General features: G+C 39.6%; 1 protein-coding gene across 1 annotated transcript; it reads left to right on the top strand.

Moving 5' to 3' along the window:
* Nucleotides 1–7481: 7481 nt before the first annotated feature.
* Nucleotides 7482–9577, top strand: LOC131233926 (gibberellin 20 oxidase 3-like). Its single transcript, XM_058230790.1, has 3 exons — nucleotides 7482–7987; nucleotides 8099–8429; nucleotides 9205–9577. The coding sequence occupies exons 1-3, from the start codon at nucleotides 7482–7484 to the stop codon at nucleotides 9460–9462; spliced, it is 1095 nt and encodes a 364-aa protein (XP_058086773.1). The 3' UTR covers nucleotides 9463–9577.
* The last annotated feature ends 3294 nt before the right edge of the window (nucleotides 9578–12871 follow it).

Below are 12871 nucleotides of genomic sequence, written 5' to 3'. Positions count from 1 at the left end.
AATTTTGCGAAAATTCATGACAGAGTGAGGAGCTCACGAATGCTTTCATAATATGTAAGAATGATTGGTGTGATTGGGTTTAAAATTCTAAAGGAATTTTGAATTGATATTTACTTTGATGTTGGTGTTATTTAAAAATGAACATAATTAACTACTCACGTGAAAATCAGTCACACCAATTAGGATTGCAATTTTAGAAATCTAAATTAGGGATTGAAATTGATAATCCCTAATTGGAAAATTTTGAAAATTTACAAATCCTTAATTAGTCATTTTTAATTTCAAAAATTTTCAATTAGGGATTGTTAATTTCAAATCCCTTGTTAGAATGTGAAGAAGAAGAAGAAGAAGAAGATGATGGGCAGATGAATGTAAGAATACCTTCCAGTCGAAGGTAATTCACCACTCCCTCAATCACTGCGGCTGGTGGAAGGGCCCCTGATGTCGCTACCCCTATTGATCTCTTCCTCTGTGATGCGGTCGAAAGATGGAGAGAGAGACAGAGAGAGAGGTATGATCGGCATACATACACCAGTTAGAATGCGGACAACGTGCAATTCCAGCGGATGCAGATTGCGTCCTACCCTCGGCCGGACGGTGACGAACAAGGCTCTGTGGGGCTCACTGTGATGTAAGTGTTTTATCCACGTCGTTCATCGCTTTTCTCAGATCATTTAAAGGTATGATCAGAAAAGTGAAGCAGGTACATAGCTCCAGTGGACCACACCAAAGGAAGCTACAGTGATAATGACACCCACAGTTGAAACCTTTCTAAGGGCCACCGTGATGTTTTTTTTTTTTTTAAAACCATCCAAACTATTCATAAGGTCATGTAGACGTGGATGAAGTGAAAATACAAATATCAGCTTGATTTGAAACTTCTCCAGCTCCCAAGAAGTTTTTAATGGTGGACGTTCAATACCCACTTTGTGGTCCACTTAAGCCTCGTACCCACCTCAGTGTTTTTCTTATACTTTAAAATGATATGAGAAAAACTATGAACGGCGTGGATAAGACACTTACATCACTGCGGGCCCCACAGAGCCCTGCCCGTCTAGGGGATAGGATGCAATCGTGTCCAAATCTAGCATGCAAAGATAGGAGCCTCAGCATGGGATGTAGATTAGCTACTGACATGTTGAGTAGCGAGACTTGTTACTAAAGTGACGTCACCTAATTATGTGGGCCTCACCATGATGTATGTGTTGTATCCACACCGTCCATCCATTTTTAGAGATCATTTTATGGCATGAGCCAAAGAATGAATCAGATCCAAAGCTTGAGTGGACCCCACCACAGAAAACAGTGGAGAGAGTGAGGCTCACCATTAAAAACTTTTAAGGGCCACAAAAGTTTTTGATCAAGTTGATATTAGTGTTTTCCCTTCTTTAATGTCTATGTTAACTTATGAACTGGTTGGATCTTAAATAAATATCACAGTGTACCTTAGAAAAGTTTCAACGGTAGGCGTCTCTCTCCCAATTGTTTTCTATGGTGGGGTCCACTCCAGCTTTTGATTTGCTCATTCTTTTTCTCATGTCCTAAAATGATCTCTAAAAATGGATGGATGGTGTGGATATAACAAATAAATCAAGGTGTGCCCACAGAACTTGGTGACTTTACTTCAAGTCTCGCTACTCAACTTGGCAAGTCATTTTTTTGAAGACTCTCTCTCTCTCTCTCTCTCTCTCTCTCTACGAGGCTGAATCCCAACCGTTCTCGTCATCTCACGGCTTATATGAAGGCTCACGTATAACTTCTCTACGGTAGTGTGTGCAGGAGACCGGCTCTCTCTCTACACACACACACACACGGCCTCGTGTGTTGATGTTCAACAGGCTTCACTTCCCATGAGGTCGTATGTATGTATGTATACGCACACACACAAGGTTTTAACATGAATTCTAAGGTATAGATTTTTACTCTATGTGGATCTTTCCCATAGTTCTAAGTTTTGATTTTATATAGTAGTTTTCATCTTGTGTTTTATAACTTACAAAGCATGCCATTAAGCATTCCATGCATTCGTCGAGTCCATAGGACCTTTAGTATCACAATCATGGTGAGGAAGGTTATCAATGTGAAAGAGACAAAGGTTAAAAGAAGTGTTGTGAAAGAAAGTGTTTTGTGAGAATTTGGCATGTGTGCACAACTCTCTTGGTTTTGTTGTGGTTAGGCTTTTAGACTTATAGATCAGTAAAACAAGAACTTGAAAGTTCAAATTTAATAACAATTGATGTTATAAATTAAACAGATACTAAAGGTTGTTACATCTAATAATGTTAAAGATGTTCTCACCATAGAGTTAGAGGAGCTAAGACTAGTAAGCTGCATGACTTGAGAGCCAAAGTAAGCACCTATCACTAAGGTTATAGCCATTGAAAAGTAATCGGTGGAAACAATATCAAGCTGCCAATGGATAATTAACCAATAAGGATGATTTAAAAAAGGAAACATGAGAAAGCAAAATTAGTTTTTTTTTTAACAATCATGTCTCAATAAGTTTGGACTCATGTAGAGAGAATTTACTTTGTCCATCTTAGATTTAGAATAAACTTAAAGAATTTTCTTTGAAAAGTGGTGTTCCACAAATGGCTATATATGGATTGGTCATTTTGAATTGGATGAATTTCAATGAACTAAATGAGATTAAAGTGAAGGATCCCGTGTTACTTCTAGTGTCATAGAAATGGAGAAAGAAAGAAATATACCTAGAGATTTTGAGACCATGAAAAAGTATGATCTTGTTGAAAATTCTCATTTTCTTTTCTAACAATGGAAAAATGGAGAATAGTGAAGGATTAAAGAAGTTGATTGAAGAAAGTTTTGACGATATAAGTGGTTACACAATCTTGAAATTTCAAAAGTGTATTTTACTAAGTTTAAATTTGTATATTCAAATTTCTTAAATTTTGACCATATCAACTTAGAAAGCTTTACATATATAGAGGAAGCAATAAATTATCTTTTGTGCCACTATTTTGATAAAACACCATACCTTAAAATATTACTTTGTGATGGAATTATAAAAATTCTATATCCGAAATCCAAAGGTAAAGGTGACAACATAAAAGTATTCAAAGATTAAGAAAACAAAGGGTATACTTATTATGTAAAAGTTGAAAATTAAGATGAAGCATGAAAATTTCAAATTTTAGTAAAACATGCATTTGACACAAACAATGAGATCACTAAAAACAGTTCACACATCAATCATATGACAAAGGCAATTGTCGCAATTGATATGACTCAAGTGGACCTTGTGCTTTGCAATATGGAAAGGAAACTAAGTTTTAAAAATCACTAATAATCGAAGATCTTATAAGATTCAAGACAAGAAAGCAGATGTTGGTTTTTGAAAAATCAATTTAAAAGATTATGTTGAAAATCCAATGTAAATAGGATTTTCTGAAATTCACTAGTCTCCCACCCAATACACAGTGCTATATTGTAGGGTTTTGCTATCTATGAACTTAGGGTATCTCAGGTGGGGAATACATCTATTAGTAGGACTCTTTTAGTTATGGTTTTCAACTTGAAATGCAAGGTATAGATTTTCTCCACTACATTGGATCTCCTCCATTGTCCCAAGTTTGGGTTTTGTGATGTGCCTAAGTGAGCTATTAGTCTACTAATCATTGGGTCCAAAGGATTTCTACCTTTGGCTACAAAACAGGCTGGCACCCGCACCTAGGGTTGAAAGTCGGGCAGGTTCAATTTGACCGACCTGTGACTGACCCAACATTGGGTTGGGCTAGGGTAGGATGTATCGGGTTTGGTCTCAGCTTGGGCTATACAAATACGAACCTAATAAAACTTGGGTCGGGCTCGGGTTGCCCAACCCAACCCGAACCCGAACCCGATCGATATATAAGTTACTTATAAATTATAATTGAGTGCGGATCGTCTTTGTTGAAGGCACATGAAATTCCAGTGCCGTTAGGTTTCATTGGTCCAAGTCATTTTCGATGATTCAAGCTAACAAGATACGCCAAACTTCTCTCTCTCAAATAGATTACGTGCTGCGCAACATGACTTTTAAAGGAGTAGTTGTCCTATATCTTAGTTTGTTTGTTTAGAAAAAATGAAGTTATTTATAATAAATAACTACATATATAATTAATAAAATCATAGGTACAAAAAGTTAGACGTGTATTGAAGTATAATAGTTTATTTGTAATAACGAAAATATTAGCATATATCTACCTGACCAACCTGACTGATCCCGCTTGGGTTGAGAATTCCTAACCTGAGGTTGGGTAGGGTTGGGTTAGGGTTGAGGTATAGGCATCTTGGGTTGGGCTAGGGAGCACCAACCCGACTCAACCTGCCCGACTTTCAGCCCTACCCGCACCCTCATCTTTGGGGCATGCTTGTAAGTTGCAAGTGGATCATTGGTTGATTTTTCTTTGAAAGTCAGACCCAAGCCCAGAATGTTTAGCCCTTTACGTCAGGCCCGAGACCACCCATTTAACAATATGAATGGGCCTGTATGAGGAAAGGTCAGACACCAACAGAACCTCTTGTGGTCCATAAGTCACTGCGATATGGGTGAGTCGGGCCACTTTAGCCCCAACTTAGGTGTGTTCTGACTTGTCTCAGGATCGAATGAGTTTGTCCAAGTCATTGAGTCTTTCAACCATGTTTACAAGACAGGCTCAATCCTTTTATTAAACCGGGCTTCAAAGTCAGGTCCACACATGCATGGGACTGTAGATCTGGCCTGAGCCAGACTGATATTGGGCCAAGACCCAAAACCTGGTGGGCCAACCCAGCTCGGATGAAGAGTAAATATAGAACTTTGTCACCATTACCTTTTTGAGAGGTTTTTCCATATAACCGCCCACCTTTAGGGCCATCGAGCTATAATAGCTTGATTTTGAAACATTTAAATCAATAAGCTTACACTTTACAAATTCGAAAAATTAGTGGCCTCTTAAACTTTGGTAGTCATTAAGTGACGTGAAAACATAATTAAAGCATGAAAAAGACATATTTGTCCCCATACTCTTTGGTTTTTATGGTTACACCTTATTATAGTTATTATAGGGGTGGCGGTGCAGAATATTTGATGGGCCCCACCTTTTTTTACATGTGTGATCGACACTGTCCATCCTTTTTTTTCCAACTCATTTTAAGCCATCAGTCTAAAAATTGAGTCGGATCTGAATTGCAGGTGGACCTTACAACATGAAATAGTGGTGACCCGAAATTTCTGACGGCAGTAAAAGTTTTGTATCGGCCGATATTTATGTTTACCCTTCATCTAGGTCCGTTTGACCTTATGAATAGGTTTGTATGACAAATAAACATCATTGTGGGCCTTGAGAAGTTTTTAATGGCTCATGTTCAATGACCACTGTTTTGTGTGGTGTGGTCCACCTGAGATGTGGATCTGCTTCAATTTTGGTTCATGCTTTAAAATGAGCCGGCAAAACCGATGGATGGCATGGATATAACACATACATCATGATGGGCCATAGTTTTTTCAACCCCAACACTTGAGGGGTCAATAATGTCAGTGGTGTGGATTTCCTGGGCTGTCGGATGCTAGGTGGGACCCACCTTGATATTTGTGAGAAATCCTCCATGTCCATCCATTGTGCGAGCTCATTTTACGACATGCGACAAAAAATGAGATGGATCCAAAGCTCAAATGGACCATATTAGAGTAAAAATTAGGGAAAAAAACATGTCTACTGTTGAAACCTTCTCACACTCCACCTTGATGTTTATATTCCATCAAAACCGTTTATGAGGCCATTACCACTAGAATGAAGTGAAAAAGCACAAAAACTTACCTTGATACAAACTTTTATGGCCATATGAGTATTTTAATGGTGGTCATTAAATCTTTGCTATTTTCTCTTGTGTGGCCCACTTGAGTTTTGAATCCACTTCATTTTTTGTTGCATCTCCTGAAATGAGATCGCAAAATGGATGGACGGGTGAATTTCTTACAAACATCACATTGGCCCTACCTAGCATCCCGGCGCAAAAACTTACTGGAAAAGTCACGAAATCAGCTTCTCATTGGTACACATCATTGCCGATAAACACACGTATTTTGCCTCTCCCAAATTAATCATACACTACACAACACAACTTTTAACATGTAAAACTTCATTGGGCCCATCATGATTAATGTGTTAAGTCCACACTCGTCCATCAATTTTTCTAAATCATTCCAAAGCATGAGTAAAAAAATTAGACAAATCCAAATCTCAATTGAACCATGCCACTAAAAGGAGTGGGGATCGAACAAACTATAGTTGAATCCTTCACAAGGCCTACGGACCACGGTTAAGTTTATTTGCCATCTAACTTGTTTATAAGGTCCCACAGACTCCATGAAAGTAAAACACAAATATCAGCATGATCAAAGTCCTTTGTGGCCCTAAAAGGCTTGCGGTTGGAGTCCAATTCTTACTATTTTATATGGTGTGGTACACTTGATTTATGGATCTGCCTTGTTTTTTGGGCTCATATCTTAGAATGATCCGGAAAAATGGATGGATGGCATGGACCTAAGAAATAAGTCATGGTGGCGCCATGTACATTTCACATGTCAAGAAATTCCATTGCTTGGTGTGTAGCACATTCTAATGGATAGGTGTTGGCATGTGGAACTTCCATGAGCCCTATCATAACTAACGCTATTAGATGCCAAGCATTAAAATGACTAACGGTGCAAAGCATAAGCTCATTAATTTAAATATTTTAAAATTGTGCGATTATAAGTCGATAGCCCTAAAGGCGGCATTTCTATGGAAACTATTACATGGGTCTAGCCTCATGGTTGTGCAAACATGATTTTGAAATCTTGTTACATGTTCATGTGGAATCATCACATGCATCCAATTCGAGCTATTTGGAGCCTACCCCTGATGTGCATGTGAACAATGTAAGAAATCCTATTGAAACCAAGAAATATAAGCCTGCCTACGAGTCCTCCAATTGGGTGAATTTAGCCCAACTCCTCATGAATCCAAAGAACCACGACCACAGCCTATATGCTCACTTGTTGCGGTCCTCCTAATTTTGGAATAGTTTGATTTTCCAATGTATCCTTAATCCTGGTGGGGCTCACCTGATGAATGGGTCGGACAACATATAACAACATGGACCCCACATTGCAAGTAATATGCGTTTGAAAGTATGTTTTCATTCCCTATTCATGCGTTAGGCCCCGGTTCAAAACATGCTACTGGTGCTCAATGGTATCTTACTTATTTCTCAAACCAGGGAAGAGATCTTCGAAAATATTAGAGAAGCCATTTCCTTATATAAATAAATGCATTCAGACAACGATAGCCGCCCAAATCCGTGAAAGCTTTGTAATAAACCACATTGTTCCATAGGTATTACCGTTTGATGTAGTTTTTGTTCACCAGTACTACAAAAAAATGGTTAAGCATACGAGGAAGTGGGCCATGGAATGTGACTCTATTTAAGCTCCAACGGATGGCTAGATTTCACCAATGGCTTCAATGAAAATGGAAGAAGTAGAACAGCAACGTGTCGATTCTCTCTCATCCATGGAGAACAGATACCATGTGAAAGATTTTGTGTGGTCTAAAAATGAATGGCCAAAGATAAACCATGACGATTTCGAAGAAGGCGACGACATTCCCATTATAAGCCTTTTGAACATCATGAAAGGTGGGAGGAGCCATGAGTATGATAAGGTGTGCAAGGAGATGGTGGATGCTAGTGGGAAGTGGGGCTTTTTCAAGCTAATCGATCATGGGTTCCCACTCAATACCATAGAGAACATGAAAGAGAGTTGCCATGAGCTGTTCGATCTCCCCATGGAGGAGAAGATGAAGGGTGCAAGGTCAGCAAGCTTACCGTTGGGGTATTGTGCTAGTAATCCTGATTATGGGCATAACCTACCGTGGGCTGAGATCCTTCAATTACTTCAATCTCCAGAGCAAGTTGTTGCATTTTCAAAGAAGGTGTATGGAGACCAACATCGGCGATTAAGGTAAATTCGATCTATTACAATTTATTACCATCATCTAAGCCTGTATTGAGAGACTAGTAAGAATGAAATTTTGTATGTGAATGTGATTGGATACGTGTTTGGATGTTACAGCGCTGCGATTTTGGAGTACATGCGTGTCTTGGATGGATTAGGAATGGTTATATTCAAGATGTTAGCTCATGGTCTGGGCTTGGAAGATGATTTTTTCACGAAGAATTTTGATGAGAAAGAGGCGACAATGATTAGGGTGAATAGGTATCCTCCCTGCCCTCTTCCTGAGAGGTGTTTGGGCCTTGGGAGTCACTCGGACCCACATACGCTCACGATTTTGCTTCAGGATGAGGTGGGTGGCCTACAAGTTCAAACTGACGGTCGTGATCGGTGGGTGGGGATTCGTCCAATTCCAAATTCATTTATCATAAATATCGGTGACACACTTGAAGTACTCTTCTCTCTCTCTGTCTCTCTGTTTGAAAGTTTCTTTGTTGTGGCTCACATGAGTCATGCTGAATTTTGGCATGTAGACGTAACACAGGGTGAGGTAGGGATGAACTCGATGAGGTTACCGTCTTCCTCAAGGATAACAACAAATTTACAAAGCTTCCCTGGATTTCTCACAAGACTCCTGGAATCCACGAGGAAAAGATATAGAAATAATTTTAAAATATTTTAAATAAATTTGACGATAATTCATAAACGAGTCTACAACCCTTTAAATAGGGATATCAAGACTTGAATGAAGTTTAAGATTAAACTATCACTAAACACTTTTCATGTCTGACACAACTTCTAAGTCGATACGATGGAATCTCACAAATTTGGCCTGGGTAACCGGCATTGCCGAATTGATGGAATCTCACAAATTTGGCCTGGGTAACCGGCATTGCCGAATTGGTTAGCTAAAATAGATCATCCTATCCCAAAATCATATATGATACGTTGAGTAACTCATTCCAATTTGCAAGATATCTGTTTTAAGGTTCCGACAACCTTGATGACTTCTGCCTCTGATCGCACCTTCTCCGATCCATCTTGGATATGAAAGTGTCCGTGACCCACTCTACATCACAGGGAAACACATCTAATAAACAGGTTGGATGGCACACACATCACAGTAGGTATGGTAACTAGTAATTAACGGTATGTGATGATATCCCTGTAACACAACCATGTGAACGTGTGGGACCCCGATTTACTAACGTTTCTTACATTTACAGGCATGGACTAATGGAAGGCTAAAGAGTGTGGTCCACAGAGCTGTGGTCAATAGAGAGAAAATGCGTCTATCTGCCGCTTATTTCCTCAGTCCCACCAGCAATGTGATCATCGAATCCCCGCCAGAGCTTATCAACACCGAAGATGGGAATCCGAGGAAGTACCGACCCTTCACATGGGGAGACTTCAGGAAGGAGTTGATAATACAGAAGAGGGTGTTAGGGAAGACTGCCCTTGAAAGATACCTCATTTCCACTTAATAGATTGGATGGTCGATTAACGGTCCAAGATCAAGGTTCAAGTGTGGGCCCTGCTAACTTTGAGTATTTGGGTTAATGGGATGTGATTCAAAATTACATATGGGCCCCATCTATCCACTCATATCTGGACGTCAGGCTGTTGGACTTCACAACGGATTACCTGAATATATAATAATATATGCGTGTATATTGAATTAGCAGGCTAATAACGAAGCCCATCAAAATTTGAGTAGGTTCGTGTGGTTTCATTTGTGTGTTGGTATAGGTCTCAGGTCGAGCCGGTTGGACCAAAAGTTACGGTCCAGACGGAGGATAGTGGAAGCAGATTCGCAGTAACTCACTAGGCTCAGCCTACTGAATAAACTCTGTGAGGTCCGTCATGATTTATGTATTTTATCTACTCTGTCCATCCATTGTTCAAGATAATTTTAGGAATTGAGCCCAAAAATGAAGCATATACGATGCTTAAATGGACCACACCATAGGAAACAATTGAATTGAACTTCTACCATTAAAATTTTCTTGGGGGCCACGGAAGTTTTGGATCAAGCTTATATTTGTTTTTTCATTCATCCATGTTTGTTTGATCTTATTAACAGGTTGGATGATAAATAAACATCACTATGGGGCCTAGAAAGGTTTCAACGGTGGAAATCATTATCCCCACTTCTTCCTGTGGTTTGATCCATTCGATCTTTGGATATGCTTCAATTTTGGGCTCAACCCGATTAAATTAGATAGAAAAATGGATGGATGGCGTGGATAGATGACATACATTCAAGGTGGGCCCAACTGAGCTTTGGAGTAACTCAGTACGCAATCCGATTTCGAGGATGGTTTCCAACCTTGGAAGCGGATTGGCTGGTGTACCACACAGCACCGATGTGGCTGGTGTGTTGACATCACCAAGTTATGTGGGTCCCATCATGAGGTATGAGTTATATCCAAACTGTTTGTCCACTTGGTGAGCTTGTCATAAGGCTTGAGCTGAAAAATAAGATAGATCTAAAATTCAAGTGGACCACACTGTAAAAAGTAGTGGAGGATTGAACACCTGCCATTGAAACCCTTTTAAGGGTCACAGAAATTTTGGATAAATTGGATATTTGTTTTTTCTCTTCATCCAGGTACGTATGACCTAACTAACAGATTGGATGGAAAGTAAACGTTATGATAGGACCTATGAATGTTTTAACTAGGTTAATCATTGTCCCCGCTGCTGCCGTTCACTTTTTTTATTTTTTACACACTCACACATACCCCACACACTCACGGTGGTGGAATTTCAACACCTATGGATACTCGAACCCTTGATCGGGTGTTGAAACTCCCTAGATTCTACCACCCAAGCAACAGCAAGGACCCAGGTGCGGTTCATCTGAGGCTTGGGGAAATTACTCATTTAAATGATGTCTACAAATGGACTGTTTGTATAGCTCCGAGCTCGAGGACTGACAGCGCTAGTCTTCGCACGGCATGTACTCACACCAGCATGTGTTGCTGGTGGGTGGTACACTAGCCAATCCACTTCCCCACCCTTTTAACTTACCTGAACCTTTTGAATGACACGTGAGACATGCAATCATTGATCAAGATGGTTCATTCAATGGTACCAATGGGAGCAAGCATGGTGCAAAAATCATGCTCGTGATCTTGACGGTCTGTGGACCATTGAAAACATGTACTCGATAGATCATACTCTCGCTTGTCTGATCATAAGCAATACAGTGATATTTATTTAGTAAATGTTTTGGGATGACGATTAGAATTATTTTGTTTCTCTGCTCAATTTTAGGCTGCTCCTGGTTGTATAAATGAATGAACAGTTCAGATAGATGATGAATTACCCCATGTGTCATTAAAAAGCATCAAGGTTAGTGAGAAGGTCCCATCAAGGTGGGGACGTTATCCAACCGCCCCCGCCCCTCTCTCTCTCTCTCTCTCTCTATATATATATATATATATATATATGAGTGCGGATCCTCTGCCTCCCGGAGGCAGGAACTCCCTGCCTCCAGCGTTTTCATTGGCCAACGTCACCATAAGTGCCACGTCATTAAATTTTTTAAATATATTAAAAAAAGTACATTTAATAAGAAGTATAACGGAGACGTTAACGGAAGTGGTTTGCGTGCCGAGTAACTCAGCACGGTAAGCACACTGAGTAAAGTCTGTGGAGCCCACCGTCGTCATTCATTCGTGCATTGTATCAACTCCATCCATCTCTTTTATCATCTAATTTTAGGGTTTTACAACAAAAATTAATCATATTCAAAGATCAAGTGGACCACACCACCTGAAACAGTGTGAATTGAATTCTACCGTTGAAAAGTTGTTGGGGGCCCATAGAAGTTTTATATCAAGATGATATTTGTTTTTTCTATTCATCCATGTCTTTGTGATCTTATGAACAGTTTGGATGAAATATAAACATCATTGGGGGCTTAGAAACATTTCAATGGTGAAAATCAATGCTTCCACTATTTCATTTGGTATGGTCTACTTGAGCTTTTGATATACTTCAGTTTTGGGCTCAACCCCTAAAATGATCCGAAAAAATGGATGGACAGTGTGGATAAACCACATGAATTCACAGTGGGCCCAACAGAGTTTACTCAGTACGATAAGACTCGTACGCAATCCGATTTCACATGTCTAGACGCGGATTTCCTACTAAAGCCTTTTGCAGTAAGATCCTGCGCAAGGATTTCAGATGGGCCCACTATGACGTTTGTGATAAATTCAACCCGTTCATCCATTTTTAGATATCATTTTAGGACATAATACCAAAACTAAGGTGTACACAAAACTCAAATGGGCCACACGAGAGGAAACAGTAAAAATGACCTTATAAACAGTTTGGATGGCATATAAACATCAAGACACCTAGGAAGGCTTCAACTATAGGAATTTCTTTCTCCACTGTTTCATCTTGTATGGCCCAGTTGAGTTTTTTATCATCCTAATTTTTGGTTACATGTCTTAAAATGAGCTCTAAAAATGGATGAATGCATTGAAATTCCTATAAACATCATGGTGGACCCCACCATACATCCCAATGCTGGAACTTCATACAAAAGGCTTTCCCCGGTGAATCCGTGTCCACGGTTTCCATTGGAAACGGACTGGCTACTCCCCTGCCACTCGGTACTATGTGGGCCCACCATGATGTATGTGTTTCATCCATGCCGTCCATTTATTTTTCTAGATCATTTTATGGTCTGAGACCAAAAATGAGGTATAACCCAATCTCAAGTGGACCATATTACATGAAATAGTGTTGAATGAACGTTGACCATTAAAAACTTTGGGGGGGTCATAAAAGTTTTGGATGAAGCTTTTCCCTTCATCTGGGTCTTTATGACCAAACCAACAGATTGGATGTCAAATAAACAGTATGGTGGGCTTT

This window comes from Magnolia sinica, chromosome 18 (assembly GCF_029962835.1).
Source record: "Magnolia sinica isolate HGM2019 chromosome 18, MsV1, whole genome shotgun sequence".
Classification (NCBI taxonomy): Eukaryota; Viridiplantae; Streptophyta; class Magnoliopsida; order Magnoliales; family Magnoliaceae; genus Magnolia; species Magnolia sinica.
This window is presented reverse-complemented; position numbering and strand designations above follow the sequence as displayed.

Coding starts and splice junctions, on each gene's coding strand:
- LOC131233926 (XM_058230790.1), top strand. CDS start 7,482: ATGGCTTCAATGAAAATGGAAGAAGTAGAACAGCAACGTGTCGATTCT. Junction 7,988..8,098: donor GACCAACATCGGCGATTAAG/GTAAATTCGATC, acceptor TGGATGTTACAG/CGCTGCGATTTTGGAGTACA. Junction 8,430..9,204: donor ATATCGGTGACACACTTGAA/GTACTCTTCTCT, acceptor TTACATTTACAG/GCATGGACTAATGGAAGGCT.